General features: G+C 36.0%; 1 protein-coding gene across 8 annotated transcripts in view; it reads left to right on the forward strand.

The window, feature by feature from the left end:
• The window catches only part of INO80D (INO80 complex subunit D), a 90,459-nt gene that overhangs the window by 59,342 nt on the left and 8,721 nt on the right, over nucleotides 1-22,396 (forward strand). For 7 of the 8 annotated variants that reach the window (XM_069075290.1, XM_069075292.1, XM_069075288.1 and 4 more), the window contains exons 7-12: nucleotides 137-361; nucleotides 2,812-2,921; nucleotides 5,810-5,943; nucleotides 9,674-9,891; nucleotides 17,106-17,263; nucleotides 18,660-19,855. In XM_069075290.1, coding sequence (XP_068931391.1) covers nucleotides 137-361; nucleotides 2,812-2,921; nucleotides 5,810-5,943; nucleotides 9,674-9,891; nucleotides 17,106-17,263; nucleotides 18,660-19,828 — 2,014 coding nt within the window. In that variant the 3' untranslated portion in view covers nucleotides 19,829-19,855. The remainder of the gene's footprint in view (nucleotides 1-136; nucleotides 362-2,811; nucleotides 2,922-5,809; nucleotides 5,944-9,673; nucleotides 9,892-17,105; nucleotides 17,264-18,659; nucleotides 19,856-22,396) is intronic. The other variant, XM_069075294.1, reaches the window with a different exon arrangement.

The following is a 22,396-nucleotide window of genomic DNA, read 5'->3' on the forward strand; positions in this document are numbered from 1 at the left end:
TTGATAGATGGGTGTTAATGTGCATTATATAAGTTGTGAAATTAGTTTCTCTATTCCCTTAACTTTACTTCTGTAAAATGAATTGAAAACTTAATAAAGTTACTTTATTTTCCTTTCCACTTCCTTATCTTTCCAGGTCAGATGATGATGATACAGATAGCAGGAGCTCCAGGGTGACCCAACTTTGCACTTACTTTCAGCAGAAATATAAGCACCTCTGCCGCCTGGAGCGGGCAGAATCTCGTCAAAAGAAATGCCGGCATACATTTCGGAAAGCCTTGCTGCAGGCGGCCAGTAGAGAACCAGAATGTGCTGGGCAATTGATACAAGAACTCCGAAAAGCTGCATGCACTCAAACCAGGTTAGAGCAAAGATACCATGTACTGTAGTCTCTGGTTTTGTTTTAGTTGTGTGTTTCTGTTACTGTGACTGAGACCCAGGGAAAGATGAGCACCCTTATAAAAAGGGTGGTGTATAGCTCTTTGTCTTTATGTCTGAAATAGTGTTCTACACAGGAGCCAAAATAACCCTGGTCACATTTCTATGTAATAAATTATACCAGTAAATTAATGCATAATTTTATTTTTCCTTGAGTTAATACCTTAAGCAGATATATATTTTAAGGTAGTTTTTCCATTCAACAAGCAAAATAAAAAATAAATCTCACACAAAATTTGAAGTTTCACATCATTTTGTGTCTTATAGCTAGGTAACTTTGTTTAGTTTCTATAAAACTCAAGGTAAAATTTTATATGTAAAACAATTCTTTGAAAATTCATAAAAAATATTGGGGCTTTTTAGACTCATAATAAAATTATTGCTCTACTTAGTAACTTTTGCAGTCTAGTTATAAGGACATCATTTTAAAGAATATAAATAAACTGCTCATTCAAATATAACAAATACAGAAAAATTTGAAACCACTTTGTATAAATTGTTTTGCTTTGTAGAATTTTATGGTATATATATGCATATGAAAGAGCTATTTGATTATGTATTTCCACTGCCTCCTTATATGTAGGCCACTGTGTGCTTTTAACATACTAATTTGAATGCTTTTTAGAATTCCCAAGATTTTCCCCCAATTGAGCCAGAAATTGGAGTTGTAAAACTAGAACACTTGTTTCCTTAATGTAGTTTATGGTTATGAGTAGCAGTCCTACATTTTTATGCTTTGAATACAATTTCAGCCATGTAATTTTTGATGATGCTTCCTGCTCTATAAACATTCACTAAGTGATCTATTTTGGTTTTTCTGTCAGCTCTTTCAGTATATGCAAACTAAGTATCTTAATTTTTAATTGCGCATTTCACATAGTATATCCCTTGAGAGTACTGTAATTCTTGGGGTGCATCATTGTTCCGTACTTATATGAATGTGATGGACCAGAACAGAACAAAGACAGCCTTTAGTGCTGTGTTCTTTGCTTCTCACAAGTCTCAAGGCCTGTATAGGGGATATGCCATCCAGAACTAGGTAAACCAATATCATGTCTGTATTCAGTGAGTGAACTGATTTAAGTCCCCACAATGCTAAAGTTAGCTCAGCTCAGTTCTGAATTGGTCATTGCTCATGGTAGAACCATGAAGTTAAGATTGCATTTGTTATTCTTCTAGCATGAACTGAATCTGTGGCAAGTTATATACTTTGGTTCTAGTATATTGTGTTTATATGGATCCTGCCAGTGCAGTTATACTGTGAGGCAGGGACAGTTTGGTATCAGTGGGAAGTTGCTTTTTGCCCATAAACATTACATCAAGGAGATATATTAGGCAGAAGCTACTTTAACCATATGGAAATTTATAAAAAACTAATTTTAGTAACAATTGTTGTTTTAATATGCATGAAATCTTAACTCATAATAAACAGGTAAAAAACAAATCCTAGGGGTGGCCAGGTGGCTCAGCGAGTAAGAGCACCGGCTCCAGTGTCGGGATGACCTGGATCAAATCCGGGCTCAGATACTCAGCACCACACCCAAAAATAACTGGCCGTGTAACCTTGAGCAAGTTACTTAACCCCGATTGCTTTATAAAAACAAACAAACAAACAAACAAATCCTACTATAATTCTTTACTTAATTTGGTCAGCTTAGTTGAGAAAAGTTAATGGTTTGCCAGTGCTATTTTATTACTAAGTGATGGGAAAAGAAGTCATTATTTTGCTGGCACTGTATATATGTTACAAATTGCCTTGATCTTGTATTGGTGACTATAGGCAACCAGCCTATCCTTAAGTTAATAATTAAGAAAATATGCAGACCAAGATATTGCTTTGCACTGGGCTCTGTCTTTAAATCATAGACTATTAGACCTAGAATAGAACATTATATTTCGTATTGCAGACTATCTAGTCTTATAGAGCTATCTAAAACTTGAGGGTAAGTAGCTTGTTCATGGCTGCACAGCTAGTAAATATCAGAGGCAGCATTGGAAAGGAGGTCTTCCTGACTTCATCTAGCACTCTGTTCACTGTCTTTTTGCTGCTTATGAATATATTTAATAAAAGTATGTGATTGTAAACCAGTTGATGTTAAGATACTCTTACTTCATCTATTTCTTATTTATTGATAAATACATTTAACAAATAATTAAGGTGAAATAATTTACATTTTTGGGCACAAAATCTAAGTGGCAGGTTATAACTGATAACCTGATGTAACAAACATTAGTGAATTATATGAAATAGCAATATTTATTAATTATGTTATATAGTTTACATTTTATAGTAACATTATATTGAAATGCTATACCTGGAGATGCTTAATGTATTTTTTCACAAAACCTCTTTCTCTCTTTTTCTTCCCCCAGCACAAATCGGGCTCAATTGAGGGAGGTGGAACCAGTACCATGTAGTGGAATGGTGAAGGGGGAACCATGCACTAATAAAGCCCTTCCGTTCACCAGACATTGTTTTCAACGTATCCTCTTATTAGAATTCAGTGTGAGCTGGAAGCAGCAACCTCTTTGTACTACATTTTTCATTCTTTAGTCAGTGATAGTGTATTTGAGATCAGGATTATTTAATGTTTAAAATTATAGTTTGCAAAACTGCAATGGATTTAGCACAAATATTATCCATTCTTATTTTCTTGTGATAGCCATAAGAATTGACTACTCTTTCCTTCCTTTAAGGAAATCACTAATGTATACTATATTAAATAGTCATTTCAGAATAAACATTCAATAGTAGCTGCACAAGAAGGATTTGTTTTCTCTTCCTATGACACTGTCCCCCCCCAATTGAAAAGAAAAAGCAAAAACCCTATAACGATTATACCTAGTCAAGCAAAAAAAGTTTCCATATTGGGGTGGCCAGGTGGCATAGTGAGTAAGAGCTCCAGCCCCAGAGTCGGGAGACCTGGGATCAGTTCTGGGCTCAGCTACTTGGCACCCACACAAAATAACTGGCCGTATAACCTTGAGCAAGTTACTTAACCCCTATTGCTTAAAAAAAAAGTTTCCATATTGTCCATGTCTATCGATATGTCTCATTCTGCTTATTGAATCCATCACCTTGTCTGTCAAGCGATGATTCACATGCTTCATCCTGGTCTTCTGGAATCATGGTTGGTCACTTCATTGATTAGAGTTCTTAAATATTTCAGAGTTGTTTGTCTCTACAGTGTTGTTGTTGTATGCATTTTCTCTTTATACTGCTCACACCACTTTGCATCAGTTCATACAAGTCTTTCCAGTTTTCATTGATCCCATCCTTGTCCTCACATTTTATGCCACAATAGAATTCATATGCCATAATTGTTTCAGTCATTTGTCAATTGATGAGAACTCTCTTAGTTTCCAATTCTCTGCCACTATAAATAGAGCTTTAGTAAATTCTTTATAGATATCTAATATCTATACTCTATTCCTCTTTCTTTGATCTCTTTGGAGTTTAGACCTAGTAGTAGTATGACTGGGTCAAAAGGATATAAATAGTTTAGTAACTTTGGGGCCATAGTTCCAAAATGCTTCCCAGAACCTATTTTCCCAGAACCCTTCCAACATTTGTCATTTTCCCTTTTTTTTAATTCTACTTTTGACAATCTAATGGGTACAAGATGGAACCTCAGAGTTACGTTAATTTACATTTCTATAATTAGTGATACAAGTAACTTTAAAGAGATAATAATTCTACTAATTGAAGAAAATCTATAAATTACATTTTAACAATTTCAACAGCTGCTTATAGATCCTGTAGAATTACTGTATAATTTTATAATGTGCCTTTTGCTATGAGATTTAAATTTTATCAGCAGTTGTTAGAGTTAGTGAGTATAGAGGTAGTCTGGAATGAGTGAAAGACAAAAGTCTCATATCACTATCTAGGAAGTGAGATATCTTCCATTGGGAGTTAGCTGAAGGACATTTAGATTTGGGTGCTTCTACTTCCAGCTATTACAAGAGTCTTATATTCTATTAACAAGCTTTCTATTTTGATTCTTTTGGTGGTAGAAACAAATTTAAAAAAAATCATTACTTCTTGCCTGCTTTCTTTTCCCTACTCATAATTTTGAGTTCTCCTTTTTTACAGCTTCTTTGACATTTACCCTAAAGTAAAAAAATAAAAAAGTCATTGTAGTTCACATGTGGAAAATGGAAAGGTACTTTACTTCTTTGGGTATAAATTTCACCCTGAAAGGGATGTTGACATTCCAAATTTAGTATTGTCTGTTTCACTATGGTAGTTTTATTTTTCAACTTATTTTATCCCCATGTTGCTTTGGGCAGTATTTAAAGTCTTAGTGGAGGATATTAACTGAGTTTTGGGGATCCAATTGCTGAATGATTATAATTCAAAGCAATATTTTGGCATAAAAATGCTATCTTAGATCTTTAAATTTGTTTTTTTGTTTGGAAATGTGAAATATAAAAATCAATTCTATGCTGATTGGCATCCAGTGATTTGAATCTGTTATTTGTATATAAAATTTTACCCGTGAGCTAGATTGCTTATGAAAATATTTTCCTTTTTGGAATAAAGTTACTTCTTAGTGTCATCAGCTTTTCTAAACTAGTGAATTTCTAAAGAAATGTACATATTGTCCATGTTTTTCTACAATGAAGAAAATTGATTTAAAAACATGCTATGAAAAAAAGCTCTTTTTGGAAGACAATTAACAAAATGAACTACCTCCAGAGACATATCCTAATAAATGGCTGGCCATTTAGCTTTACTGTTCCCCCCCCCCCCCCATTAGTAGCTGGGCTGCTGTCTTAGTTTTTGTCTTTTTTTTTTTTTTGCTTTTTGGAGGGCAATTGGGGTTAAGTGACTTGCCCAAGATCACATGGCTAGTTTTTGTGTTAAGTGTCTGAGGCCGGATTTGAACTCAGGTCCTCCTGACTCCAGGGCTGGTGCTCTAGGTGGTGGTGACCACCTAGCTACTCCTTAGTTTTTGTCTTAATGATAAAATTCAAAAAGTTATATTTCACAAGCATTGTGAGATACTTTAAAATGCTTCTTTTTAAAAAGAAATTTATTGATTTCTTTTAAAATTTCACATTCATTTCTGAATATATTCCTTTCCTTTCCCAATATAGCTTCTCTTTATTAAAAGGTTTTTTAAAATGCAGCACAACCAAACAATATATATTAGCCACATCTGATAGCATCATTCCAGACAGCCTCCCACCTCTCTAATGAAAAAAGGTGCATTTTCTTTTACATTTTATATGTTTTATTTATATATTACATATTTATTTAAAATATGTTTTACATATTATACAGAAATATTATTGTTAGAAAAATTAAATGGAATTTTCCACCATTGCTTTTGCTGTGTGTTTTTCCTGACATTGAAAAACACAGATATCCTCTTGAACCGCTCTCAGCAGCTCTTCTCAAGTTGCACAGCTAAATTTGCAGATGGACAACAGTGTTGTGTGCCAGTTTTTGACATTACGCACCAGACACCTCTGTGTGAAGAACATGCCAAAAAAATGGTGAGTTCAAGTTTTATTTTTATATAAACCAGTTCAACCTGGGTTCCAGTGTTGCTTCTGACATATCTTGTCTTTGTGACCAAGGGCAAATCACTTTACCCCCTCATTTTACTTAGGCAGGTCTTTAAGTTCCAGAAATTTGCATATTTACTTTGCTAAAGAGAATTCACCACACTAATGAGTTCACAGGTTCAGACCCCTAAAAAACCAAACAAACAGAAAAAATAAGGTTCTTTTCTGGGTGATAGGATCACCAAATTTATAGCTGAAAGAGAACTTAGAGGTTATCATGTCCAGTTACTTCATTTTATAGATGAAAAAATTGAACATAACTGCTCCATGCCCCTCCCTCATTCCTCTAATATCCCTAAAACATATATGTGTGTGTGTGTATATATATACACATATACATATATATGTTTTCTTAACTTGAACCATTACAGTATAGTCCAAAATTTTCTATATTCATAGTTTCTTCCACGTTTGCTTTTTTTTTTTGGAGGGCAATTGGGGTTAAGTAACTTGCCCAAGGTCACACAGCTAGTTTTTGTGTCAAGTGTCTGAGGCCGGATTTGAACTCAGGTCCTCCTGACTCCAGGGCCAGTGCTCTATTCACTGCGCCACCTAGCCGCCCCTATGTTTGCTTTTGTAGAATTCTAAAAAAAAATTAGGGGTGGCCAGGTGGTGCAGTGAGTAAGAGTGCTGGCCCTAGTGTTGGGAGACCTGGGATCAGTTCCAGCCTCGGATACTTGGCACCCACACAAAAAATAACTGGCTGTGTAACCTTGAGCAAGTTACTTAACCTGATTGCTTAAAAAAAAAAATTCTAAAAAAATTGTAGAATTCTGGACTTAATTATTGCTTTGGCCCATGCTGATATAGTAAGCCTTGATTAAGAGCAGTTGAGGGGTGGGATGAGTAGGAGAAAGAAAGCCAATATGATTTAGTGAAGTACCCAAATTAAAAAATTATTTAAATAAATATTGTTGTAATGTTTTAAAGATAGAGAGGTTCCTCAACTAAGAGAAGAGCAGTATCATAAAAATAATAGCTAACATTTGTGTAGTAATGCCAACTTTGTGCCAGACGCTATGCTAGGTATTTTATAAGTATTATTATCTCATTTAATCCTCACAAAAACCCTGTGTGGCAGGTGCAATTATTCTCTCCATTTTACAGTTGAGGAAACTGAGAGCCAAGCAGAAGTTAAATGACTTGCCCAGGGTCACACAACCAGTAAGTGTTTGATGCTGGATTTGAATTCAGATCTTCTGAATCCACATCCAGTGCTCTATCAAGTGTTATCACCAGCACCTTCAATCCTAGCTTTCATTTTCATCATGTATTATGTAAAGGGTTTTAGGCTAGATGATGTTCTTTAATATTCCTTTCAGCTCTAACATTCTGTGATTTGATACTGTCGGTGTCTTGCATATAGTAAAAACTTCATAAATATTTGTTAAATATTTTTAAATAAATATAGTAACACCAGTGAGGCTAGCAAAAGGTTTCCAAATGAAAGTGCAGTATTCCAGAACCTGCTTTGTATTGATAAGGATGATTTGTAAATAACATTGATTTTCTGGGGAAATGGGTGCTTCTAAAAGGGATTTAAAGGCAGTTCTCTTAAGCAGATTAAACAGCATCCTTTATGTTTCTTTCCAAAGGGAGCTACAGAATCTTTTTTTTTTTTTAAGCAATCGAGGTTAAGTAACTTGCTCAAGGTTACATGGCCAGTTATTTCTGGATGTGGTGCTGAGTATCTGAGCCCGGATTTGATCCAGGTCATCCCGACACTGGAGCCGGTGCTCTTACTCGCTGAGCCACCTGGCCACCCCTAAGCAATTGGGGTTAAGTAACTTGCTCAAGGTTACACGGCCAGGTGTTTCTGGGTGGGTGCTAAGTGTCTGAGCCCGGGATTCGATCTCCAGGTCTTCTCAACACTGGAGCCGGTGCTCTTACTCGCTGTGCTACCTAGCCGCCCTGAGCTACAGAATCTTTAAAAGTTAATTTATCTTGCTGTTAATTTTTGTGCAATAGGAAAACTATGCAGGTTATTCTTCCCACGTATGGACAACTGTTTCTGGAATTTTCTAGAATACAAAATTCTTTGAATATTGGGCCTTTAGGCATGTGCCAAGTAAGGAGAATCATCTTCAACTTTCATGTAGCCTTAAAAAAAAAGGGACCAAAAGAGCTCCATCATGATACAAAATCTTTCTGTGAGAGTAAAAAAAAAAAAAAGAAACTAATTGATCAAGGAGGCCATTTTCTGACAGACTTGTAATGTGTTATTTTCTGAGTGCTGTTTGAGCTCTTCTACCATAAACTTTCCTCTATTTTCTCAGTCCTTTCTCCTTCCTTATAATTCCAGTACCCACTTTGGGAAAATAATTACCAATACATTTTGACAAAGTAATCTCAAAGAATGTATTGAAGGTAAAAGTGGGAGACCGCAAGCACAGTTACCCCTGTGCAAGGAATGAAGTAAGGGAGAAGACAGTGTGGCTTGGCAGGCTACATCTTAGAAATGCTCAGAACTGGAAGTGAGGAAGTCCCCTGGGGGCTCCTTTTGCTGCTGCTGTTTATCATTGATAAAAGTGAAGAGGCAGAGGAGGAGGTTGGGACTTTAGAGCCAGAAGAGGTCTTGGCATCATCTACTCCCACAATGCCCCACCACTTTTCTGGATGAGGAAACAGAACCCAGAAAGGCTGAGATATGCTCAAGGTCACATAGTTGAACTGAAGAGATGAGATTCAGGGCTCCCAACTCCTCCTAGTTCAGAGCTACTTTTACATTCATTTTGCCAAAGGTATTTCTTCACCCCTACATAGTGGGATTTAACATAAAACATCCAAAAGAAATCTAGCTGATGATGAGAGACACTCTTTCTGGTCTCCAAGAAGCCTGTCAATCTATTTACATTCATCTCTTCATTTCTTCTAGATGTTGACAGCTTACATAATTGTTGCAGTTACTTTGCCTCATATACATTCTTTGTATATATGCATCTGACAACCTACAGTGACATGAATTTCTGACTTTTTAGGCTAAAATGAAAATGTAAACTCTGTTTGTATTCCTATAACATTGGTTATGGGGTTTTATTATGAGTACCAACATATGCACTATGCTTTTGAACTTCTTGAATAAAGCTTTCTCTCTCTATAAACATCTTCCATAGTGACATATTTCTTGAACCTGACTTTATGTGTTAGGTGTGTGGCTCAAAGCATTTCCTAGAACTGCCACCACTAATATATTTTTTGTGCTGACCTTGTATTTATTAAGTAGATACAACTAATTTGGTTTCTGTGTTCCATAGTGTTTATGAAGACTAGAATAAGTGTTTATGAAGGTTAGAATAAATGACCTCAGATTTTAAATTAGTTTGGAGAAATCCATTTGTAGTCTAATTCACTTCTATGTTGCAGAGCCTTAGGTTTGGTGAGATAGGAAGTAGAAAATTTAGATGAGATACTGTAGGACTTACTTTTAGTGATTCCTTTGTTCCCCTTGTATAATTATCTTTTATATAAATTGTTAATAATGAATTCTATTGAAATCATTACTGAAATCAACAAGTATAACAAGGTAAGTGTTTTCTTAGGGAGGATTTTTCAGCTTTGGGTGTGTTTTTTTTAAACAGTGAATTATATTTTTAAAAAACTAAACAGCCCAACTTAAACCATGATATTTACTGTTTCCATATCATACTCTTTACAAAAGGATAATTTTTTGAGAGGAGATAGCTCCCGTAAAGTTCAGCACCAGCAGCAGAGGAAACCCAGGAAAAAAACAAAGCCACCTGCACTTACCAAAAAACATAAGAAGAAAAGAAGGCGTGGACCACGTCGACCACAGAAACCCATTCCCCCTGCAGTGCCCCAAGGAAACCTTAGCATGCCCACCAGCGTCTCACTGCCAGTGGAAATCTCCCAGATGCGGTCAGTTACCTACATTATTAGTCTTTATTTTTCTTTGCAGGAGGAAGAATGTGGTTAGATGAGATGGAAGAAATTAGGTCTAGAACATAGCATTCAAATTTTCTAATACCTGTACCTTTGGAGCAGTCCATTCTGGAAGAGAAAAGCTGATCACTTTTTGTTTGTGCAGATGCTTAAATCTCAATTACTTTCTTTTCATAGTTGTCATGATTTTCTTGAATTGGTTTTATTTTTTTCCTAAATTTTCTTAAACATCTTTAATTTGATTTTTGAAATCCTTTTTAAGTTCTTCCAAGAACTCTTTTTTGATTACATTATATTAAAAAGGTTTTATACAAATAAAACAAATGTAACCAAAAGCAGAAAATTGGGGGAAACAATTTTATAAACAGTTTCTCAGGTAAAGATCTCATATCTTAAATATATAAAGAGTTTTATAAAATTTATAAGATTATGAGTCATTCCCCAGTTGATAAGTGGTCAAAGGATATGAACAGGCAATTTTCTGATGAAGAAATCAAAAGGATTTCTAGGCATATAAAACGCTTTAAATCATTATTGATTGAGAAATACAAATTAAAACAACTTTGAGATATTTCACACCTATAAGACTGGCTAAAACGATTGAAAGGGAAAGCAACAAATGTTGGAGGGGATGTGGAAAAATTGGAACACTAATTCATTATTGGTGGGATTGTGAACGATCCAGCCCATTTTAGAGAACAATCTGGAATTATGCCCTAAGAGTTATTAAACTGCCTTTACCCTTTGGTCCAGCAGTACCACTGTTAGGTCTGTTTCCAAAGATGATTAGGAAAAAAGGAAAAGAACCTATATGTTCCAAAATATTTTCAGTAGCTCTCTTTGTAATGACAAAGAACTGGAAATTTCAGAGATGCCCATCAATTGGGGGATGACTGAATGAGTTGTGGTATATTATTGTGATGGGATACTACTGTGAAATAAGAAATGATTAGCGTGATGATCTTAAAAAAGTACAGATAGACTTGCACGAAATAATGAAGAGCTAAATGAGCACAACCAAGAGAATGCTGTTTTAAGAACAACTTTGAGTGACTGATTCGTTTTGACTATTATTAATACCCAAACTAACTACAAAGGACCTATGAATACAGCTGCTATCTGCATCCAGAGAAAGAATTGATTAATAGTAGTATGTATAGAATAATTTTTCATATATATACATATTTGTGTCTAATGGTAGCCATCTCTAGGGCAGGGGTAGGGGAATAGAAGAAAAAAAAAGGAACACAATAACTTTACCATATATTTAAAAATAGTAAATTGTATGTAATAGATTTATAGTTTCATGTGCAGCCATCTTTTTTTTCTTTCTATTCTGCTGTTATGAAAATGCTTGTTTTATCTCTTAAGTTCAGAATAAATTTTTTTAAAAAGAGAAAAATCTCAGTTACTAACATCCAGTTATAATACCTAATTATATCTATATAACATGTAGTTATATTAGATCTAAAGCAAAACTTTCTATTAAGATAAGGAGAACAGGTGCAAAATAGAAAATTGGGGTGTGGTGTCTAATTCTTCTATTTTACCAGTTGTGTTTTGGGAAGTAGTGTGGCAGGATAGTGAAGAGAACATTGCATTTGAACCCAGGAGCCCTGGAGTTAAGTCCTGACTCTTTTTTTTTTTTTTTGTTATATCACTCTGGCTAAGTCATTAAAGTTCAATGGACCTGTTCTTTTATATAAAATGAGAAGTACAATTCTTTCCCTGCTTACTTCACAGTGTTGTTATCAGGAACACATGACATTATTTATAAAAAAAAAACACTTGGGAATAAGCTATTATTATCATAAACTAAGTATATAATGAAAAATTATATGCATTCTTTAAATTATTTTTAAATTTTGTTTTTTAGTTCTAAATTTTCTCCTCTTTAACCTCTTCTTCACCCATTGAAAAGGCAAGAAATATGATATGCATTATAATATGAAGTCATGCAAAATATTTCCACATTAGTCATGTTTTTGGGGGGAAGAAAGAAAAAATATGCGTCAATCTGTGCCCTGAGTCCATCAGTTCTCTGTCTGGAGGTGGATAGTGTGTTATATCATGGGTCTTTTGAAGCTGAGGTGGATCATTGTATTGATCAGAGTTGCTAATTCTTTCACAGTTGATTATCTTTATGATATTGCTGTTACTGTGTAGATTGTTCCCTTGGTTCTGTTCACTTCACTTTGCAGCAGTTCATACAAGTGTTCCCAGGTTATACTGAAACCATAGTCTTCTTTTCGTACAGCACAATAATATTCCATCACATTCATATACTATAATATGTTCAACCAGTCCACAGTTGATGGACATCCCTTTAGTTTCCAATTCTTTATCACCACAAATAGAGCTGCTATAAATATTTTTTTATACGTGGTTTCTTTTCCTTTTTCTTTGATCTCCTTGGAGTATAGACATAGTAGAAGTATCACTGGATCAAAGGGTGTGCAGTTTTTTTTGGGGGGGGGGTTGCCTTTTGGAGGGCAGTTGGGGTTAAGTAATTTGCCCAAGGTTACACAGCTAGTTTTTTTGTGTGGGTGTTAAGTGTCTGAGGCCAGAACCAAACTCTGGTACTCCTGATTTTGGGGCTGGCGCTTTACTCACTGTGCCACCTACCCACCCCTGGGTGTGCAGTTTGATAGCCCTTTGGGCTAGAAAAGTTTTATACCCTTTGGGCATAATTTCAAATTGTTGTACAGAATGGTTGAACTAGTTCACAACTCCAACAGTACATTAGTGTACCTATTTTCCCATATCCCCTCCAGGATTTGTCATTTTTCTTTTCTGATATCTTAGCCAGTCTGATAGGTATGAGTTGATACCTCAAGTTGTTTTAATTATTAGTAAGTCAGAGCATTTTTTTATATTCATAGCTTTTGATTTCTTTCTCTGAAAATTACCTCTTCATATTCTTTGATCATTTATAAATTGGGGAGTAGTTCTTTATAAATTTGACCCAGTTCTCTGAGAAATGAGATCTTTATCAGAGAAACTTGCTTCAAATCCTGCCTCCCCCCCTTCCCCACCCCCCAGTTTCTTGTTTTTCTTCTAATTTGGCTGCATTGGTTTTATTTGTGCAAAACCTTTTTAGTTGGATGCCGCTAGGTGGCACGATGAATAGAGCACCGGCCCTGGAGTCAGGAGGACCCAAGTTCAAACCTGACCTCAGACACTTAACACTTACTAACCATGTGACCTTGGGCAAGTTACTTAACCCCAATTACCTTGCCTTCCCTCCTCCAAAAAAGCAAAAAAAATTTTTTAACTTTTAAATTTTACATAATCAAAATTATCCATTTTACCTTCCATGAACCTCTCTATCCCTTATTTGGTCATAAACTCTTCCCCTATTCATAGATCTGATAGATTTTTTTTTTATTAATTCTTTAATTTATTAATTTGTTTGTTTCCTTTTAATTTACAGGATTCAATTCCACAATTCCTTGAATTTCACATTTTGTCCCCCTCCCTCCCCTCCCCCCCATGGCGTCTTATAATCAAGTATAGGATCTGTAGATACTTTCACATTATACAATGGTCAGGTTATAAGGATGGATTGTACCAGCTGGGATGAAAAATGGTATAGAGGACATAAAATCAAATAAGAGAACAAAAAAGATCAGGTATTTTGCTTCCACCTGGATATAAATTTAGTTCTTTCTAGTTCTTTCTCTGGATGCACGTTTTTCTCTCCATCATGCGTCTTTTGGGATTGACTTATATCCCTGCATTGTTGAGAAGAGTCCAGTCTATCAAAGTTGGTCATCACACATATGTTGTGTCCGTAATTGTGTACAAATTCCTCCTGGTTCTACTCTTCTCACTCAGCATCAGTTCTTTTAAGCCTCTCCAGGTAAATATGAAGACCGCCTGCTCCCTGTTTCTTATAGCGCAATAATATTCCATAACATGCATATACCATAACTTGTTCAGCCATTCCCCAATTGATGGACACCCCCTTAATTTCCAATTCTTTGCCATAACAAAAAGAGCTGCTATAAACATTTTTGTACATATGGGTCTTTCTCCCATTTCTATGATCTCTTTGGGATATAACCCTAGGAGTGGTATTGCTGGATCAAAGGGTATGAAAGTATTTATAGCCCTTTGGGCATAGTTCCAGATTGCTCTCCAGAAAGGCTGGATCAGTTCACAGCTCCACCAACAATGCATTAGTGTTCCAGTTTGCCCACATCCTCTCCAGCATTTGTCATTTTCCTGTTTTGTCATCTTAGCCAATCTGACTGGTGAGATGTGGTACCTCAGAGTTGTTTTGATTTGCATTTCTCTAATCAATAGTGAATTAGAGCATTTCTTCATGTGCTTATAGATAGCTTTAATTTCTTTCTCTGAAAACTGCCTGTTCATATCCTTTGACCATTTATCAATTGGGGAATGACTTGTATTCTTATAAATTTGACTCAGTTCTCTGTATATTTTAGAGATGAGTCCTTTGTCAGAGACATAGGTTGTAAAGATTCTTTCCCAATTTCCCACCTCCCTCTTAATCTTGGTTACGTTGGCTTTATTTGTACAGAAACTTTTCAATTTCATGTAGTCAAAATTATTCATTTTACATTTTATAATGTTCTCTAATTCCTGTTTCGTCATAAAGTCATTCCCTCTCCACAAGTCTGATAGGTAAACTATTCCTTGTTTTAGCAGACTGCTTACAGTATCAACCTTTATACCTAGATCATGAACCCATTTAGACTTGATTTTGGTATATGGTGTTAGATAATGGTCTATGTCCAGTTTCTGCCATACTATATTCCAGTTTTCCCAGCAGTTTTTGTCAAATAGTGAGTTCTTATCCCAAAAACCAGGGTCTGGGGGTTTATCAAACAATACATTACTGTAGTCGTTGATCTCGTGTGCCTAATCTATTCCATTGATCCACTCCTCTATTCCTAAGCCAGTACCAAGTAGTTTTGATGACTGCTGCTTTATAGTGCAGATTGAAATCTGGTAAAGCTAGTCCACCTTCCCTAGCATTTTTTTTCATTAATTCCCTTGATATTCTGGACTGTTTATTCTTCCAGATGAATTTTGTTACTATTTTTTCTAACTCTATAAAGTAGTTTTTTGGTAAATTAATTGATATGGCACTAAATATATAATTTAATTTAGGTAAAATTGTCATTTTTATTATATTAGCTCGACCCAGCCATGAGCAATTGATATTTTTCCAATTAGTTAGATCTGACTTTATTTGTGTGAAAAGTGTTTTGTAGTTATGATCATACAGGTCCTGGGTTTGTTTTGGCAGGTAGATTCCCAAATATTTTATAATGTCTACAGTAACTTTAAATGGGATTTCTCTTTCTACTTCTTGCTGTTGAATTTCATTGGAAATATATAGGAATGCCGAGGATTTATGTGGGTTTATTTTGTATCCTGCAACTTTGCCAAATTTATTTATTGTCTCAAGCAGTTTTTTACTTGATTCTCTAGGATTCTCTAAGTATATCATCATATCATCTGCGAAGAGTGATAGCTTCGTCTCTTCTTTGCCTAACTGGATTCCTTTGATTTCTTTTTCTTCTCTAATTGCTACTGCTAACAATTCTAGTACCAGATTGAATAAGAGGGGTGATAGTGGACACCCTTGTTTCACCCCTGATCTTATGGGAAATGCTTCCAGTTTCTCCCCATTACATATAATACTTGCTGATGGCTTTAAATAGATGCTACCTATTATTTTAAGGAAGGCTCCATTTATTCCTATACTTTCTAATGTTTTTAATAGGAATGGATGTTGTATTTTGTCAAAAGCCTTTTCTGCATCTATTGAGATGATCATGTGGTTTCTGCTAGTTTTATTGTTGATATGATCAATTATACTGATGGTTTTCCTAATATTAAACCATCCTTGCATTCCTGGAATAAATCCTACCTGATCAAAGTGTATTATTCTTGAGATAAGTTGCTGTAGTCTTTTGGCTAGTATTTTATTTAGAATTTTTGCATCTATATTCATGAGGGAGATTGGTCTATAATTTTCTTATAATTCTTATAATTTCTTATAATTTTTTCTTCCATGCTCCCCTAATTTGCTTATGTTATCACCCTTTTTGTATAAATTGTGTACCCATTTTGATATTATCTTGGTATATGGTATTAATGTTGGTCAATGCCTAGTTTCTGCCAGGATGCTTTCCAGTTTTCCTAGCAGTTTTTGTCAAATAGTGAGTTCTTACCCCAGTAGTTAGGATCTTTGGATTTATCAAACACTAGGCTCCTGTGTTCATTTACTCATGTATATCATGTAACTAATCTATCTCACTGATTGACCACTCTATTTCTTATCCAGTGCCAAGTTGTTTTGATGATTATCATTTGCAATGTGATTTGATACGGCTAGGCCGCCTTGCTTCACATTTTTTTCATTGATTCACTCGATAGTCTTAACCTTTTGTTCTTTCAGATGAATTTTTTTTTCCTTGATCTATTAAGTAATTCTTTGGTAGTTTGATTAGTATGTCACCAAATATGTAAATTATATAATCTTATGCATTATTAATTTAGGTAGATGTGATTAAAAAGATGCCAGAGTCAGCATGATTGCTGAATTCACAAACTGCTCTTTGAGATGCAGTTTTTTCAGTGACTAAAAGAGAAAGAAAAGTTTTTATTTTTCCTTTTTTTTCTATTCTTTTACAAAAAAACTATTTAAATGGGGGGAGCCAGGTGGAAATCCCTCCTTTTAACATCCTTATTCTATATGTAAGAAATCCTCTTGGCCAAATTTTTCTGAGTTTTGTTGTTCTTGTATTTATGCAAATTTAATACTAATGATTGAAATGATAGCCAGTAAAAGTTTTCAAATAGGCATATTTAATGCAATTTTTAATATATGTCATTAGTACCAGGGAAAGATTACCTTTCATCTATACACCAAGTGCTTATAAGCATTGAACAGAATCTTGTTTTATGGAACTGCTCATTTTAGAACAGTGTTAGGTAGTTTCTGTCAAGTCAGTCTTCTTGTCTTGTAGGAATTACTTACTTTAACATGTTTTCTATTCATATAGAAAAATATGAAACTTATTAATAGATTGTTGTTTTCCACTTTTGTGATGAATATAAAAACCTTTCTAAGGATGAATGAATATGGTTTAGTAACAAACATAAGAAGTTGAGGGAAACTAATTAAAGATGGGGTTTCCTCTCTCTCCCAGGAGCCCTTCCACACCGGAGCTGAGTACTGACGAGCTGCCTGATGACATTGCCAATGAGATCACTGACATTCCACATGACTTGGAATTAAATCAGGAGGACTTTTCAGATGTCCTGCCACGACTACCTGATGACTTGCAAGATTTTGATTTTTTTGAAGGTATTTTTAATTCCTTGTTTTGATTATTGATTTTTCAGGAAGCAAGTTCAAAAACTGAGTTGAAAAGGAAGGAAGCAGATTTTTCTTTTTGAGAGGTAGTTGAGACATTTTTATCAACTAATAGTGTCTTATTTTAGGTAGAGTTTACAAAATGCTAAAAGTTGCTTTCACCTTCTTTAAAAGTTGTGGTATGTGTTGCCTGCACGACTCTAGGGTTGTTTTGTTAGATTCATCATTTGATAGCTACCCTTGTAAGTGTCATTTGAAATTAGACATTTTAAATGTTTAAAAATAAAAGTTTATTAAAGATCTTCAAAGAAACAAATACCTGTCTTAAATTTATTACCCCAACCTCAACTGAAGCATACATTTCAAAAATTATGTTTGCTTATCCCATTAAAATTTTGTTAATTTTAGAAACGTTCCTGGACATTGCAAGATTTAACTTTTTAGTTATTATTTTCATGCCCTTTTGAATGTTTCTGTCAGCCTTTTGGATTGGAGTTTTTTCCCCCTTGGGATCAGTTAGATTCCTTGTAATGTATCAGAAAGCAGAGCAAAATAGTTTCATGGACTTCAGCTTTATGAAAACTTTGGGAGTACATGGGAGAGTAGAGGGGAGACTTGGAGAGTAAAGAAAAGAATTTTAAAAGATAATTTATGAAATGAGTCAAACACTTAAGTCTTGACATGAAATATAAATCTTTGTTCTAGTTTTTCACAGCTACCACTACAGGGGGAGGAGCCTCAGCATGAAAGAGCCAAGAATGAACTTCCCCTTCTGAACTTTTTGTCTCAAGGCTCAACTTACATGATATGTTTGCTGTGCTTTATAATGTTAATATAATCTAGATCTATACAGAGCCCATGAGCAAGTTTTGACTGGAAATTGAGTAATCTGATTGCTTAGTTTTATGAGTTGGAGACATGTTCTTTTTTTTTTTTTGGAGGACAATTAGGGTTAAGTGACTTGCCCAAGGTCACACGGCTAGATTTTGTGTTAAGTGTCTGAGGCTGGATTTGAACTCAGGTCCTCCTGACTCCAGGGCTGGTGTTCTATTCACTGCACCACCTAGCCACCCCAGACATAGATTCTTATATATAAAATTATGTTGGTGATTCAGCTATGACAGAGTGAAATTTGAGTTGTGTTCCACAATCTAGTATTTATTTTTCTCTTTCCAATCCAGTTCATCAAAATATTTTATTTCATTCAATTCTTTGAATAACAGTTTAAATGTATTGCATCAATGTCAGGTGACATTTCTAGTCTAGTTCATCGAAATATTTTATTTTGTTCAATTCTTTGAATAGAGTACTGTTTTGAAACAGTTTAAATCTGTTGCATCCATGTCAGGTGCCAGGCTGATGCTTTTGGTAACTCTTCTTTCCTTAGGTAAGAATGGAGACCTCCTTCCTACCACAGAAGAGGCGGAGGAGCTCGAGCGGGCTTTGCAGGCTGTCACTTCCCTTGAGTGCCTGAGTACCATTGGAGTACTTACCCAGTCAGACGGTGTGCCAGGTCAGGAGCTTTCAGAGAGAGGCATGGGGGTGTTCTCCACAGGTACTGGAGCTTCAGGAATACAGTCCTTGAGCCGAGAAGTTAACACAGACCTAGGGGAGCTGTTGAATGGGCGTATAGTGCACGATAATTTCTCTAGTCTAGAGCTGGATGAGAACTTGCTCCGTTCTGCTACCTTGTCTAACCCACCTACACCCCTGGCAGGGCAGATCCAGGGGCAGTTCTCTGCCCCAGCCAATGTTGGCCTTACTTCTGCTACTCTGATAAGCCAGAGTGCACTTGGGGAGAGAGCCTTCCCAGGACAGTTTCATGGACTTCATGATGGCAGCCATACCTCCCAGAGGCCCCATCCTGCCCAGCTGCTGAGCAAGGCAGATGACCTAATCACCTCACGACAGCAATATAGCAGTGATCACTCACACTCTTCGCCCCACGGAAGCCATTATGACAGCGAGCACGTGCCGTCTCCTTACAGTGATCATATCACCTCCCCCCATGCCGCAACCTTCTCTGGTGATAACATGGCAGCTACCTTCTCAGCAGAAATGCCCATCATGGCACAGCACTTGCTCCCAACCCAACTCGAGGTGCCCCTTGGTGGAGTGGTGAACCCCAGAACTCACTGGGGCAATCTCCCTGTCAATCTCGGTGATCCTTCTCCGTTTAGCAACCTTCTTGGCGCAGATGGACATCTCCTTTCCACTTCCCTGTCCACACCGCCTACCACCTCGAACTCAGAGACCACACAGCCTGCCTTCGCCACTGTGACCCCAAACAGCTCTAGTGTGCTTCCGGGGTTACCACAGACCAGCTTCAGTGGCATGGGGCCTTCTTCTGCTGACCTGATGGCCTCCACCTCTCCCAAGCAGCAGCTCCCTCAGTTCAGTGCGGCCTTTGGCCACCAGCTGAGTTCTCACAGTGGCATTCCGAAGGACCTGCAGCCCAGCCACAGCTCGATAGCCCCTCCAACAGGCTTCACAGTAACAGGTGCCACTGCTACAAGTACCAATAATTCATCTTCTCCCTTCACTGCCCCTAACTGAGCGGCGTGTCTGTGTGTTTGCAGGCAGGTGGGGACCGTGTGTTTTCTGTCTTTAGTTTCCTCTTTAGGCATCCCTTCCTGCTTCCCCTTCTTCAGCATTTTAAAAAACAAGGTTGGGGCCAGCGGGAAGCCTGACTTTGCAGTTGGGCAGGTTCCCCTGAAGTGAACCTTGCTTCAGTGTTGACGTGTGCTCTGTCCACCGGTGCTCCTTTCCTCTTGACAGGTTCACGTTACCCTCACGTTTTCCTTAGCGGTTCAGCACAGTGACTGGATGCCATTGATTTTTAGCAGTGAGACTGAGAAATGAGAAGATACCTCAGATAACCAGTGCCCTTTACTACTTCCTAGGGTTCAGATCAATACTTTCCATCCCATTGCCAGATTTTATAAGAGGCGGTTCTGGATAGATTGCTAATTTACTGAGTCCCCATTTAAGAAAATAATTGATGGTGTGGAGAGGTGGATTAGACCTCTAATTCAGCACTAGTCCGCGCAAACACTGCATTGAGGCTAGAGTTCCATTTTTAAGTAGGACAGTGCTTAAGAAGAAGAAAATGTCTTTTGACCTCCTCTGTGTATGTTTGTCTATGTGTGCTTGTGTGTATGAATGTACAGGCAGGAAGCAACAGTCCCATATTTTTCTAATAAGGAAAAAAAAGTTGTTTTTGCTTACTTTCCTCCTTTTCCCCAATTCCCAACCTTACTGAAGTCCATCATTCTTTCCTACTGTGTGTTAACTTGAATTTATTGATTAGTGAGGGAAGTGACCTGGTCATAATGAGTTGCACTTTTGTAATCAGCAGCTTTTCTTCTGAAGGTTAGCAGCCCAAGGGGGAAAAAAGTCAAAAGAAAAATTTGATTGGTAAATGGAATGAGAGACTTAACAGTCTCAGGAAAAACTGACCAGAATTATTGTAAGGTTTCTGTGGCCTCATAGCAGCATTTATTAGGCTAGCATTTGTTTTTAAATCCTTTAAATCTATTTGCCAGAAGTAATTGAACAAATTATTTTGGTGTGTAAAGCAGGATTAGTTAAATGGATTTTAAAAATTGGGAATCTATGAATTCCATAAGCCATCTATTGCTTTAGAATTTTTTCATTTTCTTAGTAGTATCTTTTCAATAGGAGTTGTAAAATGCTGAAGACACTTATGAAATCAATGTTCCAATTATGAAATAAATGTAATACCTGGAGGGTACACTGATAGTTTTTGTTAAAGCAAACCTGGAAATTAGAAATTATTCTTAAATTCACCTACCTCCTAATTTTATTAAAATAATTTAAATACTTAGGTGCAAATAAATTTGGATTTGTTAGTTTTAAGTAGAATTGGACCTGTGTGGTGTTCTCTTTGCAAAGGAAGTTCAAACTTGGTTTGGGAAATTTTTCAAAATTATATGTTAATTCATGATTAGTAGGATTAAACTACTGGGTGATTTAGTAATTTAATGACTATAAAATTACATATGAAGGTTTCCTACTGCCTGCTTTTGTGTCTTTTAGATGTGTGATGAAAGAGATTTAAAAAGCAATCTGCTTCCGCTTTTTTTGCAGAGAGGTTTCACCATCCCATGAGATAGGTTATTGGCTGTTTATTACTGAATCTAGTCTAATTTATATATTTAAATAAAACAACAACCAGGTAGAACATAACTTTTAGTGAGGTGGGACAATAGGTTCCTTTGAGTCAGGGAATATTTGAATTTAATTCCTTCCAAATGAGTGAAGTTTTGGATATATTTTCCTACTTCATGTATGTATCTCTTTATGCCATGCTAGTTTTAGCCACTCCCTTCTTTTGAAAGCTTCTTTTCTTTGCTTTTTAAAGGAATGGCAGTGATCAGCATGTACTATGTGCTGAAACCATGTGCCTGAGCTTATGGAGGGGAAATGTCAAGACTGTCTTTAATCTTTATATGCCCTACTTTTAAAACAAGTATTTATTAAACTCTTTTACTTTTATGGGCCAAAAAATGTTTGTAATGTATTTAATTTTTTAATCATGAAAAGTTGGTTGGAAGATTTATTTTTCGAATAGCTTTGTCTTTTCTTCAGACTGAGAAATTTCTAAATTATAAATTATGTTATGAAGCAAGATTTCTCACCATAAATTTATTCTGCAATGGTGAGGAAGACAGATAATTTGACAGCTTTTCATCAGCGAACCTTATGTTAGTGAGCTCTCCTTAATGTATGTATTGGGATGATTATGGGTAGTTAACCTTGGCTCAGAAAGTGTCATTTAGTTTTCTGGACTGTTTTCCAATTTTTAATACAGATTTAAGTATCATTGGATAATTGTCATCCATTCCCATAGAATTAGCTTAATTCCCGTTGTGTATTAATTAAAGCTTATTGCAAAATTACATGTCTTCCTCATCACCTCTCCTTTTTGAGCAAAGGTAAATTCATAATCATTGTAATCTTAGATTGGAATTTTATCTATCCTGGCTCTTTGTCCTGTGCATTGGCTGCTTAAAACTTTTCATTTAACAAAACTTGTAGTAAGTTGCACATTATGTTGTTTGCAGTTTTTTGTTTTGTGTGCATTGAAAAGCCCTTTTCTGC

This window comes from Petaurus breviceps, unplaced genomic scaffold (genome assembly GCF_028583685.1).
Source record: "Petaurus breviceps papuanus isolate PSGF00001 unplaced genomic scaffold, PetGlider_PUasm1.0 90903, whole genome shotgun sequence".
Classification (NCBI taxonomy): domain Eukaryota; kingdom Metazoa; phylum Chordata; class Mammalia; order Diprotodontia; family Petauridae; genus Petaurus; species Petaurus breviceps.